Below are 24,756 nucleotides of genomic sequence, written 5' to 3'. Positions count from 1 at the left end.
GGAATATGATGAAAGGCACGAAGACACATATTAATTTCAGAATGTCTGTGTGTGTGTGTGTGTGTGTTGTGGGGGGTTAAGTGTGTGATCAGGCCCAGGGAATGGTCCAAATGAAGACGTATGGAGGGGGCAGATGCAGAGGTGGAAAATGGATGAGTGGAGATCAGTGGGTCTGTTTCCTGTGAGGAGAAGCAGACCAGATCCATCAGACCAGATCCATCTCCTCAGGGCCACCCAGGGGGAGAAGGTCTCAGGATGTGAACATGTGCTCAGAAGGACGAACCATAACGAGTCAGCAGCAGAAGAAGAAGAAGAAGAAGAAGAAGAAGAAGAAGAAGAAGAAGAAGAAGAAGAAGAAGAAGAAGAAGAAGAAGAATGGTAACACGTTGGCTCCGGTTAGGTCAAAGTCTTGAGATAGAGCTCCAGGTAAAGAGGGAACACCTGAACCCTGTCACGTCAGATCTTCAGGGTTCTTTATTTCGGGGATTTTCGTATCTCTGATGCTGAAACCCTGTTTAGATAAGTTATTTAAATATGTTTATATATAAATATATGTATATATAAATATATATATTTAGATATCTATATCTACATCTATTTATATGTATATATATTAATATATATATATTAGGGCTGTCAATCGATTAAAAAAATGTAACTAATTAATCGCACATTTTGAAATTCATTAATCGCGATTAATCTCGATTAAAAGTTTTTTCTTTTTCTTTTTAAAGACAAAACTTCCCACAGAGCTGTGTTTTCAAAGAGGCTCCTACCTATAAAGTGCCAGCGAGGTATTTAATATTGTGGATGATAAATTGTTTCTTCAGTGAAACATCAGATTAGTAAAAAAAAAGAAGTATATTGAGACCCCATTGGTCCTGTCATCTTTAACACTGAACAGCAGCAGAACCAGTGGCCTTGGTAACTGACTGACATTCACATGTGTCACGTTAACCCTCTGGAGGCTGGGCTCATTTTATACATTTTACAAAAATATGTAAATTCACCTTTTAAAGGCATTTGCATATGACACATACCCACGTGTTATACATCAAACATTCCAGAACAATCTCATCTCTATTCAATGAGGCTCAGTTGTCCTCGCGCCGTGTTCTCTGCTCTCTGACTGACAGGCTGCTAATGAGCCTCACCTGTGAGGTGGGAGGTCTTTTGTGATTTACTGAGTGTTCATTGGTTGTTTTTTCGCAAAATGTTGACAGACAAACGGATTGACAAATCACGTTGACGGTTTCGTGTGACGAGTTATTTCCGCGCCGCGTCACCCGACACGTCGCCCCTCTGTTCCTCTGTGTATCAGAGGGGGAGACGGGAGGAAGGAGGAGCAGGAGGAAACCCGACTGATTAATCCACGAGTTTAAACTGATTTCTGCTCCTTATTTTCGCGGAGAAATAATTGTTTTAAAAACGGAAACAGTGTAAAAACTTCAACGAACACCGGAAGTAAACAAAGTTGCGTTAATTGCGTTAAAATATTTTAGTGCGTTAACGCGGCCAAATTAATCGCATAGATTAACGCGTTAACGCTGACAGCCCTAATATATATATATATAAATACATATATATATATATATTTATATCTATATATGTACACAATTTAAACAAACATATATATATATTTACATATATATATACATATATGTATATATATATGTATATTTACACAATGTAAATAAATTAATGTAAAACTTATTTAAATATATATTTTCATATAAAGTTATTTAAATATTTGTATATATATGAATATATGTTTATATATATACATATATATATTTATATATCTATATCTATTTATATGTATATATATACATATATATGTATATATATATGTACACAATTTAAGTAAACGTATTTATATATATATTTAAATAAATATATATATGTATATATATACACAATTGTTATACATTTATTTAAAACTTATTTATATATATATATACACTGTGTGTATATATATATATATATATATATATACACACAGTGCAATCAATTTAAAATGAGGGAAATCAACCCTTGACTTGTGATTGACACATCTTCAAAAGGCCAAAAGCTAAATGGTGTGATGATGAAACATTCACTCTTCGTCTTCGTCTCCACTTCTGCAGAAAAGCAACGCACCTGCAGACGTGATTGCAGGTGTGATTGGACATTGAAGCCGAGAGGCGGGGCTTATGCCTCACTAAGGGTTTGAATAAAGCTTCAGATGAGTATGTTCAGTAAGTAAGATGCCAACAACACTTTGAGACCCGAACAGAGGACTCCTAGGTGAAGGTAACTCCTCCTCCCACTACAGGGGGTCTTTCCCACTTTGCAGCCGGTATCGACACATCGTGTGAAAGAGGTTTTTCACAATTGAAGAATTACAATAAAACAAGAAGAACAAGAAGAGCTCGATGATAATACTTTTATTTTAAAGGGTGACAACAGACAACTTCATCAGCCCACAATAACAATAAGTTACCCAAATAATCATTACAAATGACTACGGAGGAGAGTTTGCATTCACGGAAACATTTAAAAATCAAAGGGTTAAGTTTTTTTTCTTCCGAGGACACATTTTCTGATTTCTTTGAGATCAGAAGTTGTATTTTCTTCCTATTTCAAAAATAACTTGATGGAATAATTATTTTACATGTTTTTGTGCGTCGAATGTAATCAACTCTGTTTGTGTTCCACCCATTGGAGGGACGGCATGTGGAATGTGAAACCGTTGCTCCCTATTGGCTGAGCTCCAGGTTCAGAGGTCGCCATCAGCTGCTCTTCAGCGACCGTCTCACCACCCGAATTCCTGAGGCAAGGGATGCTTTAGGGGCGGGGCTCCAAGGTGATTGACAGGTCACTCCTCCGCATTCCAAGTGTGGTAACTTCTGTTCATCTGGAGCCAAAACAACAACGTGGCGACGGCCGTGATACAAAATGGCGACGGCGAAATCGTCCACGGCGAGGGTCTGCTGATGGCGAGGTCTCACATGTTTGTGGATTCACGGACATCAGCCGGCGGGCCTTTGTTGGCGTGGATGGAACCGACCTCGTACACTCACGTAAACACCATAAATCATACGGGCCGGAGAGTATGAAGGAAACTTGGCCGACCTCGAGCCACCGAGGAGGAGGTTCGGAGGTCCGGAGGTCGGCCATCTTTAAATAAATATGTCGGGGGGCCAAAGAAAATGTTCACATGCAAATTAACACGAGACATGATGAAATTAAAATAATATACACGGATGAACAGAAGTTACAATGTTTGTAAAGTAGAGGAGTGGCGTAGAGGCTTGTCAATCACCTGGTAGCCTCGGGAAACTAGAGGTTGAGACATAAACTCATGTTTACAATGTTTGCTGAGGAAATACATCAAGAGAGAAGTAGAGTCATTACCTAGACTTCTATACAACCAGAGGAGTCGCCCCCTGGTGGTCGGGAGATAGAATGCAGCTTTAACACATGTAGCATAGGCTTCTATACAACCAGAGGAGTCGCCCCCTGGTGGTCAGGAGAGATAATGCATCGATAACACATAAAGCATAGGCTTCTATACAACCAGAAGTGACAAGCTTGAACCCCTATGAGTGGAAGCTGTGACAGCAGCAAGTTAATGTCCGTTATTTTGGAGGCAGATGATCATGTTTGACCAGAGGAGTCGCCCCCTGGTGGTCAAGAGAGTTATTGTCGGCGTTATGTCGAGGCCTCCCCCCGTAAAGCTCCCCCTGGACCCCTCAGATGGATCACCGTCTCCAAGCCCGGACAGAACTGGCTGTCGACCGCTTGCTTAGACTAAAAAAGCTGCTAAGAGCTCCGGATCACCGCGGCGGAGGAATCCATCAGGATCATCCGTGTTTACACGAGTCGGGAGGATTACCTCACCGTTAGTGGAGACCGGTGGGACTGAACACTGTTTACACAGGAGGGTCCGCGTGGGCCTCCAGAGACAGTCGGGCCCCCCGATGCAGACCATAAGCCACCGCCAGGGCGTCGGCAGTAATCGAATTCAAACATAGAAAAACAATGAGGGGGGCGGGGCCACAGATCATGGTCAGAGAGAAGTTTTAAAACGGACTCTTTAGAAACAGGCATGCGGGTTATGATTATGTCGTGTTTTTTTATTTTTTTCAATCTCAAACACTCGTCAAAAGAAGTAACCACAATGTGCATTAAAGGACTATTTGTTCATTCTCATACAGCCTCAAGGGAAACATGTCGGATTCTACAAACAGGCACGTTGCACGTCAACGTTTTATTTTGCCGTGCATCGAGCGACCGTTATTTAACGTTCAAACGATTACGACGACGCTTTGTTCGAATTTCATGTTTCCCGATGCGAGGCTCCGAAGAACAGAAAACTTTGCGTGCTCTGAAGATTGAAAAGAGAAATGTGTGATTTCAGACGGGTCAGACACACACAGGACTTTCACCCAGGAGACCTCTGTCCATGTCCTGCGTGTAAATGATTACAATACGGCTCACACACACACACACACACACACACACACACACACACACACACACACACACACACACACACACACACACACACACACACACACACACACACACACACACACACACACACACACACACACACACTGCATGAACAGTGGCACATGCAACTAAACAGGAAAGCAGAATTAAGGAATTCTGTTCTGGGAAATAGAAAACTAAACAATAAAAAGTGCATCATCTTTTCACATTTTTATTTCTTCCAACGAGCCACAGCTCTGCTCCAAATACTCAAAGCATGCACACACAGCAGCACGCGCACGTATCCGGTGCTGAGGTGGACTGAAGCCTATAGATACTGCTGCCGGGAGTCCACCTGGTGGTATACGCGGTCCGAACCCTACTGATGCGTCATGAACCGTCGATGTCTCCCCGCGCGTAAAATGCCGCGCTCCGCGCGCAATGGCGCTGTCGGCTCCTGGGAACATGCGCGGCGTCCGGCGCGTTTCCTCCTGCTCCGCGCGCTGCCGCGGCTGTGGCGGCGGGAGCGGCAGCGTGGCGACGGCATCCGGAGGAAAGAGAGGACCTTCAGAGCTCAGGCACGCGCCAGGGAGTGAGATCATTGGCGATATAAATATCCGGCTGTAATGCCCAGGAGGAGCGCTGCGCGCGCGTGAGAGAGTATCCGGGGCCTCAAGAGCGACACCCCCCAAAAAACATGCTAGAAGTGTCCTAGCAGCGCGTCCTTCTCTCTGTTGGACCATGCACGTTCTTCTTTACCTTCTGACCGTCGCGCACTTGGTCTGCGCCGCCGCAGCGCCTCGCGTCTCTCTGGAGCGCCAAGTCCTCCTGGAGGACCGGGACCGGGTCCGGTCGGGCCGCAGGACCTGCCGGCTCTACTGCCGGGTCGGGATCGGCTTCCACCTCCAGATCCATCCGGACGGCCGCGTCAACGGCAGCCACGAGCCGGACCAGCTGAGTGAGTCTCTAGAATTACGAGGTGATTGACCACGCGCACTCTGGGCGCGTGGATGGGTCCGAGTGCGCGTCTCGCCGCGGGATTGCGCACACGGCTCTTTCATTGATCATCTCTTCTGTTTTGCAGTTTTGCTATTTTAGATTTTTTATTATTATTATTATATTGACACGGGAGGTGCGCGCGCCTGAACTCAGGCCGCCTGACCCCCCGTGAGGTATCTGGTCCGCGGGCCTTGTTGGTGTCGGCAGGTAGACTAATTGCGCCCGCGACAGGTGCGACAGGTGCAATGAAGCCGGAAGTGATTGGACAATCAAATCAGACTCATATTGAATCTTTTCACACTTTCATGCAAATTCATTGATTTTACTTTTAATATTTGGATAACAACACACAAACAAAAGGCTGTAATATGTTGTTGTACGAGTACAATATTATTTCTGTGATATTTGTTGTGATGAAGAAGTTTATTGAGGCTGGATAGACACATATTTAAGGGGTTTAGGGCTTTTCGAGGCTGTTACTGGATGATATAGACAGAACATGTTGAGTTTTATTTATTTATACTATTCTATGTGGATGATTATCATACTATTTAGCCAATAAGTATTCTAATAACAACAATGTTTCATTTACTGATGTTTTTAGTGAGCAACATGTTATTGCTTACCAAGAAACTATACCACTGTGTTGACATGACATCTTCTATTGATGAGGTCATCACATGTTATAGATGAGTGACATGGGATGAAACACAAAAACAAAATGCTGTTTACAGAACCCTGAGGAACCTGTTATGACATCGGGGTTTATAAGATGCACTTATTTATTTCGATACAGTAAATACGAGCCGACCCACTTTTGAGAGACGCCGAGACGCGTAACCTCCGTTAGCTCTGTACTCCGGTTAGCGTACCGAGCTAACCGGAGTACAGGGCTAACGGAGGTTACGTGTCTCAGCGTCTCTAAAGATAATGTTAAATAAGTGTTTGAACGACTTCTGGTAGAGGAACAAGTCGTGTTTAACCTTCACAGACGTATCACCGTAACTGTGGAAGATTTTATTTTGAAAAGATAATTTTAGCGCTCGGCTGACTATTCTTCATCAAAATAAAAGAAAATCAATATATGGTATTCATTTTTGTATATAAACACACAAAAGCAATTTCAATATAAAATAAAGGAAAAATTAATTATGTATAAATATAAATATATATGTGTACAGTATATAAAATATATATATAAATCTAAATCTATATAATACAAATAAATACATATATATAATACAAATAAATATATAAAAAAGCATATTTATATATTTAATAATATATTTATATATATACAAATATGCATATATATATATATATTTATAGAAACCACATTTTCACGCCCCCCGCCCCCCTGGACCTTTAAAAACATATATTATTCACTACAGGCATTTACTTAAATCTAGTGACAAAAAACAACTCCCTAATAATGACTTTGTTTTTGACTGTGGTTTGAAAATACTGATGAGGAAAATAAATAAATTGCCATGAAACTAAAATGTGTTTGTATCGCTGCTCATCTGTTCACCATACATTTTTTTGTGAATCGAAATACCCAAAGTTTGACATAAGCATCCGTTCCCTTACCGAAGTGGATGCAGCAGTAATAAACTCTCTGTATCGCCCATCAACCACGTCTGCTTGTCCTCAGGTGTCCTGGAGCTTTTCGCCGTCTCTCAGGGGGTCATTGGCATCAAGGGGGTCCACGGGAACCGATTCCTGGCCATGAATAGGAGAGGCCGGCTCTACGCCACCGTGAGTATCCAACGACATGCTTTTACCTCTGGTGCTAACCCGTGTACATGATGATAATACTAATGTACATCCTGGTGTACACCTGGTTTATTAACAGCTAGAGTTGATGAGGATGAATCTGTAAATATGTAAACAATGAGCTAAAAGAGGCTGAAGTCCTCCAGTGATGTTTAATATTAATATGAACAAAGATATTCATTATCAGATTGCTCTCGTCTCTCTGGAACACCTTTCTATAAACGGAAGTACACGTGTCGATAATGGCGGACTCGTGCGTTTCGTGGAATCAAAAGATGAAGTCTGTCTTCTGGACTCAAACATCTGTTCTGCTCCATCAAAACGTGGCCCAGTGCAGCTATGTGTCTTATTTATTAACGTGTGCAGCTTTGCATCTGTGCTGCAAACAAAATCTACCAACCAGACGTCAGCGTGTCACGGCATGCTGCTGCAACCTTTAGCCACGGGTTTATAAAGACTTTCAAACCCCACCCTGCCCCCAAGCCTTCCCCCCCAAACACACAAATAAGCCCAAATCTGCCCACAGCAGCTCGGCCTCGGCATGGCGGGCAGAGCCAGCCGCCTCCCCGTTAGCATGTGTTAACGGGAAGAGCGGATTAAAGTCCAGTCCGGACACTCAGAGCCGAGTGAAGATTAATATGTGGAGTAAACAATCAGAGCCGGAGAGTCTATAAGCTCGGATCCCTCGTCGGCGGGGAGCTACGCTCTTGGCGGCCATCTTGCTTCCTCAAAGTGAGTTCTGTCTCATGCGACCGCCGGGTGTCCAGCATCTAATATAAATATGATGGACGAGGAGGAAGTGGAGCAGCAGACTGCAGGATTTACAACCGGAGGTAGCCTTAGAGAGCTAATTAAACACAAAGAAAATGTTAGCCATCGTAATTTCTGGCTAACGGTAACTCATCAGTAGCAACCCAAACCCTTGCAGAAAAAAATACAACGTAAAGTGTCTGTGAATAACCTTTGAACCGATATACTTATATACTTAAATCTAAGTGTTGTGTTATAAGCTACTGGAGTTCTGAGCAAAAGCGGGGCGGGGCTTAGGACGGGGGACAATTAGTAGGACTCATGATCTGTCCTTATCAGGCATGTCAGCGTGGATGGCGAGGGTCTCCTTTGTGTCTGTGATTGTGAGTGGCTGGATCTCCACATCTTTCCAGAACTAAAACCCAGTCTGCCGAGGAAGACGTCCAGAAGACGTTCAGAAGATCTTTATAAGACGTCCAGAAGACGTTCAGAAGATCTTTATAAGATGTTCAGAAGACGTTTATAAGATGTTTAGAAGACACTGAGAAGACTTTGAGAAGACGTTCAGAAGACGTTCGGAAGATGTTTAGAAGACGTTCAGAAGGTGTTCAGAAGACGTTCAGAAGATGTTTAGAAGACATTTAGAAGACGTTCAGAAGACATTCAGAAGATGTTTAGAAGACGCTTAGAAGACGTTCAGGAGACATTTATATGACGTTTAGCAGGCACTCAGAAGTTGTTCAGAAGATGTTCAGAAGACGTTCAGAAGATGTTTAGAAGACGTTTAGAATACCGCTTTAAAGCTCAGCATTAAGTTTGCACAATATATATATATATATTTATATATATTTGAAAAAAAAAGTGTGATGTTGTTTGTTCCATTTAAAACTCAAAGCTGACAGCGGGCTTTTAAAAACTTCATATAAAATGTTTAATGTGCGGTAAATGAAGAGTGAGACGTTGTAATTTTCTGCAGCTTTAACGCTCACCTCAGATACCTCGCTCTCTGAGTCGAGCCCTCCGGCTCCAACCGGCGGAGCTCATTCCTTCTGCCTCGGGGAAATATTTGAACAACTCAAACTCCAATCTGTGTCTACAGCTACAGCGTACTTTATAGTTTTGGGGTGGATGTAGAACCCTCGATGGGGGCTCTCTCTCCGTCAGGCATCTGGGCCCTTAGGTCTGGGGGGGGGGTGTCGGGTGGCGAGGAGACGGATGCACATCGCAAACATCATCTTTGGAGAGGTCAAAGGGTCAAAGAGCGGCAAATGTGACCGCTTGATGGAACGCATGCTTTTTGTAGTGCTTCGGCTACGCTCTCTTTTGCAGCTGTGATGTATTTATATTAAATATATAAATATATAATATTTTAAATATATATATATATTTACATATATATATATAAAAATATATTTATGTTTGAGGGGCATATTTCAACACATTCATGGTCTCCAGAGTCCTACTGACTCTAGCGCCACCTGCAGGTCTAAATTGCATTCAATAAACATTCAGGGTTCACAGAATTTAAACGTACCCCTGAAATTCAAAAATATGTCAAAAAAATGTATGGTATTTTTTTTACCATATCCCTTTTTTTTAAAACCATATTTCTCCAAATCTCTGACATTATCTTTTATGTTTTATTTGGTCAGATAAAACCTAAAAACAATAATAATTTCTTTCATTTTAATTCTGTGAAATGTCTCGTTATTAATATACAATAAGCCAAGTAAAGTTATGTGGTTCCTTAACAACAACCCAAAATTCAGGTGTCTTTAATCTCAGAGAATGTTACTTTTTTAATTCTTTTAGACCTCTTAAATCTCAGAGATTATTAACTAAGTATAATTAGTATTGGTTTTCTCCTAAAGTTTTTCTTTATTTATTTATATATACATATATATACGGTATATTTCCATATGTATATTTCTATAAATATACTGTATATTTATATAGAAATAAATATATATGTATACATATACTGTATATTTATATGCATATATGAATGTGTATATATTTATATATAAAAATATATACATAAATACATATATATATATTAGGGCTGTCAGCGTTAACGCGTTAATCTATGCGATTAATTTGGCCGCGTTAACGCACTAAAATATTTTAACGCAATTAACGCAACTTCTTTTTTTTCTTCTTTTTCTTTTTTAACCGCGGCAGTACGGTTTGACACTGTTTCCGTTTTTAAAACAATTATTTCTCCGCGAAAATAAGGAGCAGAAATCAGTTTAACTCGTGGATGAATCAGTCGGGTTTCCTCCTGCTCCTCCTTCCTCCCGTCTCCCCCTCTGATACACAGAGGCTGTGTCTACTACCGCGCACTTAACGAAGTACACTGCAATGCAGTGCACTGCAATTCAGTGCACTGCATTGCAGTGTACTGCGTCGCTGATGAAGTGCTGTCTCAAATGGAACACTTAACCGTTAACCACTTGGCGGAAGTGACGGACGCAAATCTGTTCACGGCACCCGCGAAATTAAGCCGGGAGTGACATATGCAAATCTGTTTGCGATACCCTAACCCTTAGTGACAAAATGAATGCACTTCTTGCCCTCTTGTTGTCCCTTGTTTACCTTTCTCCACCCCATGTGGAAACTGCGATACCTCCACAATCGCGGCAGGAGCCTCCGCCTTCTGGCTGAAGTCGAGATGGTATATGTAAATTTAATTGTGATTTTGCCTTACCTTCACAGCATAGCTTCATGTAGTAGTTGCAATTAAATTCTCCTCGCTAGGTATGCTAAATTCTCAATTATCTTTGTCAGAAGTAGCCTTCTTCTTTGCAATCCACATAACCACCATATGGAAATAAAACATGACAAATCTGTACATGTTTGTCCCAGATTCCAATTAGTTTTAAGAATTATCCACTGAAATGATAGGCATCATCTGGGTGAATTCACACAGTAATAGGCCTACTTTGACTGACTGTACTTTTATACACATCTCTGTTGTAGTGAAGTTCACCCTGATACAGGAATCAATTAGCAATTGAACACACAGGCATATTAATTATTGTTACAAACATGCATCAATTCTAATATAAATCAGAAAACGCAATATAAGACTACAAAACCTCAATGACAACATTTTATTGATAAAATGACTTACATATTAATATAATCTTCCCTGCCGCCCCACACACTCTACAGCAGCCACCCAGTCCCAGGCGGCGCTGCCGTATCAATGTTGCAATGCCACTGCTGGCGTTGTATTGTGATGGCCACAGTGACATGAGGGTGGACTTCAGGCTCACCGAGTCATTCAACGCCCTCATGGCTGTGCTGGGCACTGACTGACCACGGTTGGGATCTCCTGTCTAGTTTTTATTTGTTGACCTCCTATCGGGTGGTGGCCAGGGACAGGCCCCTCAGTGCATGATGCCAGGGTCCTGAATAACAGCCCCATCTTCTATGAGCAGTCATCCCTCCACCAGGATACTGTATCCTTGGGGATGGTGGCTACCCTGCCTGTCCCAACCCATCTGCCTCATGACCCCTTCAGGCAGCCTGTCACCTCCAAGCTACAACTGCTGCCTGTCAGGTGTGTTGTGGAGAGGTCCTTCGGGATACGCGATGGCGGTCCATCTTCTTAAAGGCCCTGGAGGTGGATGTGAGGTGCCAGAGGTCATTGGAGCCAGATGCAGATGTGGGAGGGCAGCAGAGGACCAGCACCAGCACCTCCAGGAAACGTCTCTGGGGCAGGAAACAGAAATAGGATAGCCATTCAGTGCTCTGTCCCAGACCACGATTACATTTAAATTAATACATACACGACATTAAAAAAACACAACGATGATTGAAAGCTACAATTATTTCAAGAAGGACAAGCTTAGATAGCGATCGTAACGGTATTAATTATCGGGCGGCGTGTTGGTAAACGTTCGCGGTGTCATGTTAACCCGTTATTAAACTGAGCATATCCATTGTTAATCCATTATTAAAATTGCTATTTCGATTGTTTAACAGAACAGCCGTTGTTTAACACTGTCCGATGACTGACATAGCTATCTGTCGTCGGACTTGCCGCTGGAGCAAGCGCCTGGAGCCGACCTGCCCCCGCTCGTCAAGCGAAAAGTGTCCGATAAAAGTGCACCTTCGTCGGACTGGCCGGGTGGTGGATTACCCAGCTAGCTTATCATAACTGCCATGGAGATCCAATGGCATCTAATGCTACCTAGGTATGATCACTAATCTGAGAATGGCATGTTAGTAGTACATTGTAATACCAGTACAATGTGTAATTACCGCTGATACTTACATTACGGTCTGTAGCTTCGTGGTCTACCGCTTGTGCTGTCCGCCATTGTTTTAGAAATAAAATGAAAAGCTGGCGAAAGGGCTCCTCCTCTTCCGCTACGTCGCCAAGATGGCGGCCGCTTAGTGCGAGTAGTGTCCATCGTTTTACACTACATTTTTGGCCCGTTTGCAGTGCACCATCCGGGTACTTTCAGTGCACTGAATTTTGCTGGTTTTGTCAGTGTGGCGCACTTCGAGCACTGAAAGTCAGTGCTCGAAGTGCTCAAGTGCGCGGTAGTAGACACAGCCAGAGGAACGGAGGGCGACGTGTCGGGTGACGCGGCGCGGAAAGAACTCGTCACACGAAACCTTCACCGTGATTTGTCAATCCGTTTGTCTGTCAACATTTCGGTAAAAAAACAACCAATGAACACTCAGTAAATCACAAAGGACCTCCCACCTCACAGGTTAGGCTCATTTAGCAGCCTGTCAGTCAGAGAACCAGAGAACACGGCGCGAGGACCATGAGCCTAATTTCAGAGCTGAGATTGTTCTGGAATGTTTGATGTATAACACGTGGGGATGTGTCACATGCAAAATACTTTAAACGGTGAATTTAATTTATTTTGTAAAATGTATAAAATGCCCCCAGCCTCCTATTTGAATGTCAGTCAGTTACCAAGGCCACTGGTTCTGCTGCTGTTCAATGTTAAAGATGACAGGACCAATGGGGTCTCAATATATATATATTTTTTACTAATCTGATGTTTCACTGAAGAAACAATTTATCATCCACGATATTAAATACCTCGCTGGCACTGTATATGTAGGAGCCTCTTTGAAAACACAGCTCTGTGTGAAGTTTTGTCTTTAAAAAGAAGGAAAACACTTTTAAGCGCGATTAATCGCGATTAATTCATCGCAATTTCAAAATGTGCGATTAATTAGTTAAATTTTTTTAATCGATTGACAGCCCTAATATATATATATACATATATATGCAGCCCTTATAACATATTTTGATGAGATAGATAATAATAATAATAATAATAATAATAATAAAATATATATAAAGGTAGCCCTGTATACAATAGGATTTGTGTTTTCTAATTTTTTGGTTGATCTGTCCGTCATTGTTTTCTGGCGTGTGAGACCAACCGCCAATCCAGCCTCACTGTCAGGTAGAGGGGCGGGGCCTAAGCGGGAGGGGATTGTTGTGATATATGGTACAGCAACAGCTGTTGAGCTGATTAGAGGTAATTGGGGACTAAAGTGAAGCGGCCACTACCGTGTCAGGCCTCTGCGATCTCCAGCCACGACTCAGGCCTGCATCGGGGGTTGTTGTTATTTTTATTGGGTGTGTGCCAGGGTGTGTGTGCGTAAGTGGGTTTATTATCTCTAATGAAACCTGAACCGGGTCCCTCCTGTCGGCTGAGATGATCGTCTTTAAATTGGGGAGAGAGATACAAAGCGATGGCTCCTATTTCTCCAGAGGAAAAACTCCCACCATCCAGATCCTCCCCTCTGTTTACGCTTACACACACACACACACACACACACACACACACAATATCATCTTGCTCTTCGTCACATCTGATAGTGATCGGATCGTTGTGGCTCAAATATCACAGGAGCTTTGTCTGTGATCTCTGCAGACTTTCCCCATCTCAGAGAGGCTTTGATTGACAGTTGCACAGCGGCTGTCAATCAAAGCCTCTCTGAAACTTCTGAGTGAAGACGCTCTGGTCGTGTTGTTTGCAACGAAGGGAAATTAAAAAAACAACTGAATTTGGTCAATTAATTAAATCGATTTGATCTATTAAATCGATGGATTTCAATATTTCCAGAGAGGTTTTGGGGAGCGTGTCTTCGAAAACTGCATCGAGGAGGAACATTTGATGTTGGGCAACATTCTGCTAACCGGCCTGCGACGCGTATCAGATTTTTAGCGACAGTTATTGAAAAGTGACGTGGTAGCAATGTGTAGCAACTTTAACCCAGGAGGCCGCTGTCCATGTCCCACTTAAAGGTTAACGTAGGCTTTGATGTGTAACGCAATGTCCCTTGAGAAAAAATCGCTTGTTGTTTATTTATGTTCTTACGTTATTTTTGTAACGCAAACCTCAACCTTGACCAAGAAGTCGCGTTACATAAATCTATCCAACCGTTTTTCTGCAGGACTTTAACCCAGGAGGCCTCTGTTCATGTCCCACGGGAAAGTTAACGTTGACTTTGTTACGAAACGTCACTTGAGAAATTTGGTTGTCGTTTGTACGTTATTATCGTAACTCGAACTTTGACCAAGTAGTAACATTACCTAAATCTATCGAATCGTGTCTGTTCAGGACTTAAACCCAGGTGACCCTAAAACGTTGGCTTTGTTCTTACGCAACGTCCCTTAAGAAAGACGATTGTCGTTTATTTACGTTTGTAAGTTATTATCGTAACACAAACCTTAACCAAGTAGTCTTGTTACCTCAGTCTACTTAACCGTGTCTCTGCAGGACTTTAACCCAGGGGACCCCAACACGTTAACTTTGTTGTTACGCAACGAAAGTCGGTTGTCGTTTATTTACGTTTGTACGTTATTATCGTGACACGAACCGTAACCAGGTAGCCTTGTTACCTAAATCTAGCCAACCACATCTCTGAAGGACTTTAACCCAGGTGACCCCAACACGTTGTTGGCTTTGAGCCATTGTCACAACGTTACGTGTGAAAAGTCCACCTTAGAACCACGTCACGTAGCGTGAATCGAGGTCGACGTGGAAAGTATTCACGGAACGCTGAACTTCATGGTTCGGAAACTTCGGGGTATCAGTGTTTTTTGCAGAAATGTGCAACGCTAACAATGCTAGCTGTATTTGTACGGTAATTTGAACGGTAATGAGACTGAAATGAGATACCGTGCACCACTTTTCATAAACCATGCCACGCCGTTTTGTGCCTATAAATATCTCGCGGTGGGAAACTTGTGACATGGACCCGGGGATGCCTGCTCGACTTCCTCGCTCTAGCCCCGCCCCTTTCCTGGAGTTCTGAAACGAAAACAAACCGTTGCGTCTCGCTGCAGAGGACAGAGCAGCAGAACGTGATGCCGCTACAGCGTTTTGGGGAACACGAGGAACATTTAGTTATTCAAAGTGACTGACGGGTTCCTCTTGGCTGCTGCTGCTGCTGCTGTTGTTGTTGTTGTTGTTTGTTTTAAAGATGATTATGAAAGTGGAACAGAACTCCTGCGTCACCGCTATGGGTGGATTGGAGCGATTTAACAGACCAACATTGCAGCTCTGGCACACACGCACACACCCACCCACCCACACACACACACACACACACACACACACACACACACACACACACTAAGCTCTGGTCCCCACGCTGTGGTTCATACAGGATTTAATGGTCGCAGCCGGATTCCAGAGATCTTATTGTTAAAATCATAATGCTTGTACAGCTGCTTTTTAGCGGCTCTGATTGGTCACGCTCTTTTAAAAGGGACCTTTCCCATGATCCTCTGGGGGAAGCTGAGGAGAAGGGTTACAGATATGCCCAAATAATACATCTTCACCAATGTGTCCTTTCTTCATATATATATATATATATCGAAGAAGGATTCTGGCCCCTTCTGCCAAGGACAGATCTCTTACACCAGTGGTCCCCAAACTACGGCCCGCGGGCCGTATTCGGCCCGCCTCCACATTTGGACCGGCCCCCTGAACAATACCAGAGACGCGTTCCGATTTATTATTTTTTTCACCCTGCCCGCTGCCGTTGAGATTGCAGTGAGACGCAGAGAAAATGTGAAGTGGTGCTCTTCGCAATAAAACATCTTTGATGAGACGTGTCGCGTCTCGGCCAATCAGCGTTCAGATGTCGACAGCGTTTGGGAAGTTAGGTTAGCTTGAATGTTAGTCCGCTACATCTACTGCTGTCACGCTGCACGGTGTAGCGATACTAACAAAGTACCCGTACGTTAAAAACGATGTGATTTAGCATATTTTTAGTATCGATACTTCATTAAAAGAGCGATCAGAGCGCACGCGCTGCTCCGCTCCGTTAAATGCTGTCTGCACGCGAAGTGCTCACAGCGAGTGGTGCGCGCATCGCTCAGCCGTGATGCGCGCACACAGGTGAGCACACTCTCACTAGCACCCCGGCTGGCCCTCCAGCAGACAAGGGAAACGTTATGTGGCCCTCTCAGGAAAAAGTTTGGGGACCCCTGTTTTACACGTTGGTTATAGTATGCCTTATTTCTCAGGTGACTCTTTGTTGCGGCTTCAGAGGCCATCCGATAGGCACTCTGCAACTCTTTCTTCATCCGTGCAACACACTGCTGGTAAGAGGACTCACTCTCACCATCAGGCGATGTTCCAAAGCAAAGGTCGACTGGTAATCTTGCTTCCCTGCCGAACATCAGGCAATATGGAGAGTATCCAGAAGCACCATTTTTAGTACAGTTGTACGCATGTACTAGTTGACTGACGTGCTGGCTCCAGTGATGGTTCTGTTCAGGGTCCATGGTACCAAGCATCGCCAGGAGAGTGCGATTGAACCTTTCTGATTGGGATCACCTTGCGGGATCCCTAGCATAGTAAGAAACTCCTTGATCAGCCGACTCTCAAAATCTCTGCCCTGATCAGAGTGTACTCTGGCAGGTAGACCGTAATAAACAAATAATTTCTCCCAGAGTACTTTAGTTATTGTGAGAGATTTTTTATCTTTAGTTGGAAATGCCTGGGCATACCGTGTGTAGTGGTCCGTTATCACTAACACATTAGCAACCAATTTGGAATCAGGCTCCAACTGCAGGAAGTCAATACGAACAGGTCCAAGGGACGTTGACTAGATATCTGATTCAACGGTGAGGCACGATGCGGGAGCGTCTCTCTGGAGATACATCGTCCACAGGTTTGGATGTACTGCTCGACCTCAGTTGTCATGCTGGGCCAATAGAATCGGTCTCTGATCAGTTCAGTGGTTCGTTCTACTCCCATGTGTCCAGCCTGGGATCTTTTTCAGGGACTTCTACCTTGAGGGGTTATATTGAGAGGGTATATTCTTTCGGTGGATTCTCCGGTTCCGAGCACCTTGAAGCAATATGTCCGTTCTCTCCACATCTGTAACAGAAGTATTCTTCTTCTTACTTGAAGACTGCACTTTGAACAGAACAGGTTTGGGGCTTGATGCTCCTTTGTATCGATCAAACTGGGACGTAGTCTCTCGTGGGGAATCGACAGGAAAGTTCATTTCCATCACACTCGTTTCATCTTCCAATACTTTCACTTGTTTTCTAAGTGACTGTATTTCAGTGTGTGACTCAGTTTTCCTTTGTACCACTTGGTGGACAATCAGATGGTAGCTGGTGCTCGGTTCTTGTTTGCTCACCAATCCTACCTTTCAGTTCTTCCCTCTTGTAAACCAACTCCGGCTCAAATTCTTTCTCTGCTTGTACTGCGTGCACGTTGTGACGACGCAGCGGTGCTCTTAGGCTTCGTCTTGCCGACTGGCGATCTTCTTCTTCTCGAATCTCTTGTAATAGTCAGAAAGTTAGGTATCTTTCCACTCCCTAACTCTCAACTGAAGTAAAAGGAGGTCAGAAGTTGAACCTCGAATTAGCCGCTAAACTCGGGCAGTGTTAGCGGCGCTAACCTGTAGACCACCTCCATGCACTACTTTGATAAGAGACCTCTCTAATCTTTGCAGGAAATCTGACAATATCTCTCCCGGCAGCCGTTGGAGGGATCTATATGAAACTCTCTTGATACTCTCAAGTAGTCTTCTTCTTTTTTCCTTCACAGAGCATTCACCTTCATTCACCATGAATTAACCTGCTCCAACCAGCTGTCTAGGCATTCTTCGCCTGCATGAGTAGTGACGCCAGAGTAAGACCTCAGACGTCTATAAGCATTACTGTCTGGTGGTTTATTGGTTCTGCCCCATACATTGCCAACTGCATGAATAATAGACTCAGGGCTGCTGTTCCCCGGTATAGTGGGACTTTTTGCATTATTTTCTCACGTTTTGGGGGGTTGTTAAACAGTTAACTCCTCCTAGAGCTTAAACCCGATTCATTCCAAACTAGGCCAGTATAGTCTTGAGACCTTTGTCTTGAGAAATCTTTGAAAGATTTTAAAAATATTAAAGTTTGTGCGTTCTCCGGACCGGCAAATAATCAGCATTCGCCATTAAAATGTAAGTTGATGTAAATCGGCCATACATTATCCAATCTGCTCCATATTCCTCGTATGTCATAACATACTGACCCTGAAGACATCCAGATGCTAATTCTAAATTTGAGTCATCGCGCCACTGAGCGGCCAAAGCAAATCAGCCTAAAAAGCATCACATTCACATGTAATTTACATGACAAGGTCTACACTTCACGTAGATACACATGATGCATGTATATGTTCAAATTGTCAAAGCGCCCCCTACTGGCCACACTGGTCTCGCTCGAATCTGCTCCAAACTTCTCATGCTTCATAGAATTCACGACCTGAGCAGGGTTTTTCCTGGGTCAAAATGGGTCTTCGGTGCTCCCAAATTTTTTTTTGTGTTGTGTTGCCATGTCACCGTAATTAGCAGACATCTATGTATTTTTGTTTTTGTTTTTTTCATAAATCAGTCTTGATCAGACAAGAAGACACACTCAATCTGTCTATCAACGCGATTACTATTGCTCAAAACAGAACGAGGGTTCGGCAGTACCTGAAAAATACTATTAAACATATTCGCGGACATGCATTGCACGAGTGATTAACGGCTCCAATAGAAGTTATAGCGAGCACATAGAACTTTATATATATATTCTAATCAATTTATTTATTCCCAGATGTTTTGCAATTTCCTTTTATTTTCTTCGTGCCTACACTATATATTATCATTCCATGTTAATAATACCAATGGAGGCTGCATTGAAAATCGTTAATCAAACTTTTGTCAGCATTTTGAGTGGAAATTCCATTTGCATTTGTACAGGTGTATTTGTGCACGTCGGGCTGTTGAGTGATCAGCAGCTGGCCGCTCTGTCCATTCGCGCACCTCACAGTTGCGTATTGATCAGACAAGAAGACAAGCTTATCAACTCGATTACTATTGATCAAAACAGAATGAGGGTTCGGCTGTAGCCTACTTGAAACATACTATTGAGAACATATTCGCTGACATGCACGTGATGAACACAGTTTTTTTTTTTTTTCCATCGCAGAGTTTTTTTTGCCTTAGGGCACAATCACACCAGACGCGACTCTAAAAAACGCAGCCGCACCAAAATTGCCTTGTCAAAAACCTGCCGGGCAAAACAGCGCGGTGCACCTGTGAAACGGACCTGCGTGCGCAACCAATCGTTGATTTTGGGTTTAAGATATTTAAAAAAAGAAAGGAAAGAGTACAGCGAACAACATCATCTATTCCGCCAATTGTGTCTCGATGGCGAGGCTTTCAGTTTCACTTCCGACCGAGCAGGAGTCAGTTTGAGTCGTGTTTAGATTTAGAATGATAAAGATCTTCGTAATTAAATACCGCTAATATAATATATAATATGAGGTTCTCCTCCGGAAAACAGGAAGGAAAGCCTCCTGCTTGATTCGATTGGCTGCATTGGCCGAGTGTGACGTTGATGAGCTGTGAGCCTCCGCACCTCGCGCTTAAAGTTGAGAATATTTTAACTTTTAACCACCCCTGAAAAACGCAAAAAACCTGCGCCGCGTGGCATTTAAAAGGCGCGTCTGAAAGTCGCGCCGTACCATAGGGAATCAATGGTTTTGCGGGCTACGCGTTTTTTGAGAGGCGCGTCTGGTGTGATCGAGCCCTTAAGCGCTCGGGATTTGTCATAGGCGTTCGGGAAAACGGCTTAGGCGCGCGCCCACATTTTCTCTATGCAGGAAAAACCCTGCTAAGGATATCAACAAGCCTTTTTTCACTCAGAGTCAAAGCGCCACCCACTTGCAAAGTAAAATCAGTGTCGCGTGACGAACGATAAAACGTCCGAACGGCGGGCATGTGTTCTCGGCGGAGGGGGCCGGCGTCCGGCCCGCACCCCCGACGTGCGAAGCAGGAACGAGGACCCGTTCATCGCTGCTTGCAGCTTTAATTATAATTCTATTTTTCAACTATGTTGCCATTTTGAACCAATATATATATATATATCAATATATATATATATATATATATATAAAAAAATAAAAAATATATATGTTTTGAATATATATATTTATATAAATATAAAATGTCATGATATACTGTATACATTTTTATATATATATTGCTATTCTTTTGTTGTAATCTTTAATGAGACTCATTGTCTATGAGATGAGATTTATAAAAAAGTTATATCCCACGTGATAATGATTAAAGTCTACATTCTTTCTTCCTTCAGGATCGGTTCTCCGACGACTGCCGGTTCCGGGAACGCTTCCAGGAGAACAGCTACAATACGTACGCCTCGGTGGTCCACCGGAACCACCGGACCGGCCGCGACTGGTTTGTGGCCCTCAACAAGCGTGGCAAAGCCAAAATGGGCTCCAGCCCGCGGGTCAAACCGCAGCATGTGGCCACGCACTTCCTGCCGAGGCTCATTCTTCAGGATGACGGCGAGCGAGGCTTCACCATCACGGGCCGCAGCAAAGAGAGGTGGAAGACCCCGAACCCCAAACCTCTGGTGGTCAAACTTCCGGCGCCCAAACCTCCGGTGGTCAAACCTCCGGTGGCCAAACCTCAGATGGTCAAACCTCAGGTACCCAAACATCCGGTACCTCCAGTGGCCAAGCCTCCGGTGGTCAAACCTCCGGTACCTCTGGTTGTCAAGGCCGTCTGTGCGGGAACGGGGCCGAGACGTACGCCTGTCAAATACTGGCCTAAATACCGGTTTGGATAGATGCCCCCAAAAAGTTTGAAGACGCTGAACACACAAGTGACGGACACGCCCCCAAAAAAAGAGCGGAGGCAAAGGACACGCTCCCAAAAAAACTTGACAACCATTGGTGTGTATAGCGTTCAAAGCATTCCGGGTCTCCAGGGGCCGGTATTTCAAAATGATCCACCAGGATTAATCATCCTGGATTGGATTAAATCCTGATCAGATCCCATAAACGGGTATTTCAAAGCAAATCTGATCCTGAAGATTCAGATTCGGATTTGGTAAGTCAATCCTGCCTTTTATCCGGATTAAACACTGCTGTTGAGTATTTCAAAACTTTAGTGGGAAATCTGGATCAGTTTGATCCTAAAAATCAGGATTACCCTGATCCCACCTCAGAGGTGGATTTGAGGGAGATTACATGAAAAGGTTGGACCAGCCGAAGTGTAACTACTCCCAAAGTTCATTGTTTGATACAGATATAGCTAGACTGCTGTTTGATCAATGTTTATTTTCTTTGCACGTTCCTTTCTTTTTCAGAAAACACAGTGAAAAATTGAAGTAAAAAAAAAAATACAATGTATTCGTTGAAAATCAGTCAAATGTATTCATTAACATGCATTCAGCACACACACTTAATGTTCATAGCCAAAGCTTTAACGGTTATGGCATTTGGAGCAGCTCTGTGTTAACTGGCTGTCTTCTCTTTCCACAAACATATTTAAAGAGAACACATATCAAGGTTGTATCTCTTTTGTTGACAATTGTTTCCTAAAAATGAAACTTAATTGAGTTTATTTTGTATAGCCCATTACAGGGGCATCTCTAGGATTTTGATACATCTGGAGCTTAGCCAGTGCAGCTGCTCGCCATGTTGGTGCCCTAAGCATAACAACTTCGTGTGCTCACCTGTGTGCGCGGATGTGTCGGCGAGCATCACGGCAGAGCGATGCGACCCGAGAAGTGTTAACGGGGGGGTGCTGAGCGATTAAATATATCTCTTGTTCTGCCTGTTTTGTGATATACATGCCTAAAAGGCGCCTAATATTTCTAGACTGAAATAATATCGGCATTATAATTATTATTACTATGAGGATTTTTTTAGTTGCCTATTTTGTGGTGCCCCCTCAGGACTTGGTGCCCTACGCGCAGCGCGTAGTGCGCGTGATGGGAGCGGCGGCGCTGGGCTTAGCCCAGAAGAGTGAAGCAGCGACATTTTTAGACATAGAAACACTCTCAGACAGCAGCTTGCTGTTACGTGCGCCTGCTGCCAGCCTGACTCCGCTGTTTTGGGTGAAAGACGTCACGTGCGACCTGGAGGTGTTTACCACTTGTGTGCCAAATCTTTATTATTATTATTATTTTTAATTAACATTCGGGGCTAATTAAATGTTTTAGCCTAGGGACGCCACTGGCACATTATCAGAAATTACAAATTTGCCTCAGAGGGCTTTACACACTGTACACATCGACATCCGTCCGAGGACCTCACATCGGAGATATGCACAACACATTTTAAAATCTACACCCAATGCATTGCGAGTAAATGCATTAAAATGTGGAGCGCGACGTACAGACGCTAGCCTCTTTACTAGCTTGTTAGCTCCTCGCGTTAGCGCGAACTCGGCTTTATTTTACTTTGCCGAGCTCTCCTTTCAATGTAATTTGTTAACTTAATATAGTGATTATCTTTCATCTCGTTTTAGGACGAATCAACACTGACCAAGATTATACTTAGATTTAGAGACGATCGTTGTACCAGCTTCTCCTTTTTTCTGTAAAAAGGTTCGCTCCACTTCCTGTTACCTGTCTGTGATCCAGGGGGCTGGGACGGATTTGGAAATCCCAATCTGCCGGTATCAGGATCACTCTGATCCAATCCCGCAAAGTTTTGAAATACCGGGATGGATCAGGTTGATCTGTGGCTGAGGAAAGGGGGATCTGGTTATCCGGATCATTCTAATCTGGATTACAAGTTTTGAAATACCGGCCCCAGGTGCTCATAGGCTCATGGTCTCCACCTGAGATGATGAGGCGCTGTCCTGTTTTATGACTAATGTTTTGTTCCCCGTCTTGAAACCGATTTCTTTAAGAGTCAAAATATGTTGCAGCTGAAATCCACAATTTTTATTTTGTCGTCCATGTTTTACCGTCTGATTTATTGGAAAATACCTCGTAACGTCCTCCGTCCATGAGGGACCGTACGGTCATTATTTTGTGGTAAATTCGGGCCACGAAAGAGTTCGGGGCTTGTGGATTTTTTTTTCTTTTTCGCTGAAAGAGTCCAGTCTGAATTTTATGGGGTAACAGAAACTTCAATTTTATTTCTTTTTTGCAATAAGGAGAAGACGACAATCACGTCACGATCATCAGTCGTAATAATACAGACACAACCTTCTACCTCAGAAGATATTGATGAAGATGCGTTCCCAATTTTTGAGAAGTGCAACAAATATTTTGTACAATGCCTAAAAGTTATATATGTGATGACTCGGATTCATGTTTTTGTGCGTCGGCTCTGGTTTGAATATACTATTTTTGTTGTTGATCATTTCATTATACAAGCACAAGAAAATGCATTGTATTAAAAATAAGACCATTTAAGCAACAGTCGACTTATATTGCACATATTAAATACAGTGGGTACGGAAAGTATTCAGACCCCTTTAAAAAGTTCACTCTTTTTTTCATTGCAGCCATTTGCTAAAATAAAAAAAGTTCATTTTATTTCTCATTGATGTGCACTCAGCACCCCATCTTGAGAGAAAAAAACAGAAATGTAGACATTTTTGCAAATTTATTAAAAAAGAAAAACTGAAATATCACAAGAATGTGAATAGTAAAACAAAGAAATAGGGTATGTCAGGGGTGTCCAAACTTTTTGCAATGAGGGCCAATTGTGATAAAGTCAAGATGCCCGAGGGCTAATAGTTCATTTAAAAAAAAATTTAAACCACAAAAGTTACATGAATATAGACTGTTATAAAACAATGTATTTTAACTGTCACAATTACTTTTATTTTTTAAATGACAATGTAACCACATATAATAGAACCAAGCCTGCCTTTCATTCAGTCAGATAACAATGAAAACGCTGTATATAGAATACCTTACATTTCTATGAGTTACATAACGTTGCTTAATGAACATTTTAAACAGGAGTTATAAGTAATGCAAAGTGGTCTGTTATCATTACACTTACAAACTAATTAATTTTGCCCTTATCTTTTACTAGATCTTTTCAGAAACACAATAGTTTGTCACATCTACAGGTTTTTCACTGTTAATGACATATGTTACCGTTCAACACACTTCACATTTAGCTTATTGTGGCTGCAATTAACCTGTTTTGCACTGAATACCTTTTCAAGATAATATCAATAAAGTGCAACCTGTGACAAATTAAACCAAATAAGATCAAGAATTTGGGCATCAAGAGTTTTACTGAGTGTTAGTTACACTGCATATATTTTCAAAATAACAAAAACGCGCAATCTTTGAAAAACAAAACAAGTGCAGATATGTTTGAGTCATCACGTTTTACTCTGTGTGATAAAATGGGCTTTCCACTTCACCTCTTTTTAAAACGGGGTTGCAGGCTTGATACGGCCACTCTCAATAATGCTCAATGTTGA

General features: G+C 42.8%; 1 protein-coding gene across 1 annotated transcript; it reads left to right on the top strand.

Annotated features, from left to right (window-relative positions):
* The first annotated feature begins 4,709 nt into the window (after positions 1-4,709).
* On the top strand, positions 4,710-21,139 carry fgf5 (fibroblast growth factor 5). Its single transcript, XM_056417934.1, has 3 exons — positions 4,710-5,434; positions 7,130-7,233; positions 20,642-21,139. The coding sequence occupies exons 1-3, from the start codon at positions 5,218-5,220 to the stop codon at positions 21,137-21,139; spliced, it is 819 nt and encodes a 272-aa protein (XP_056273909.1). The 5' UTR covers positions 4,710-5,217.
* Positions 21,140-24,756: the final 3,617 nt, after the last annotated feature.

This window comes from Pseudoliparis swirei, chromosome 7 (genome assembly GCF_029220125.1).
Source record: "Pseudoliparis swirei isolate HS2019 ecotype Mariana Trench chromosome 7, NWPU_hadal_v1, whole genome shotgun sequence".
Taxonomy (NCBI): domain Eukaryota; kingdom Metazoa; phylum Chordata; class Actinopteri; order Perciformes; family Liparidae; genus Pseudoliparis; species Pseudoliparis swirei.
Note: the sequence above shows the minus strand (reverse complement) of the source record. Positions and strands in the feature narration are given on the sequence as shown.

Bases quoted from the DNA above. Each gene is read 5' to 3' on its own strand.
- fgf5 (XM_056417934.1), top strand. From the start codon at position 5,218: ATGCACGTTCTTCTTTACCTTCTGACCGTCGCGCACTTGGTCTGCGCC. The intron at 5,435-7,129 runs GTGAGTCTCTAG...GCTTGTCCTCAG, and splicing joins CCACGAGCCGGACCAGCTGA to GTGTCCTGGAGCTTTTCGCC. The intron at 7,234-20,641 runs GTGAGTATCCAA...TTCTTCCTTCAG, and splicing joins GAGGCCGGCTCTACGCCACC to GATCGGTTCTCCGACGACTG.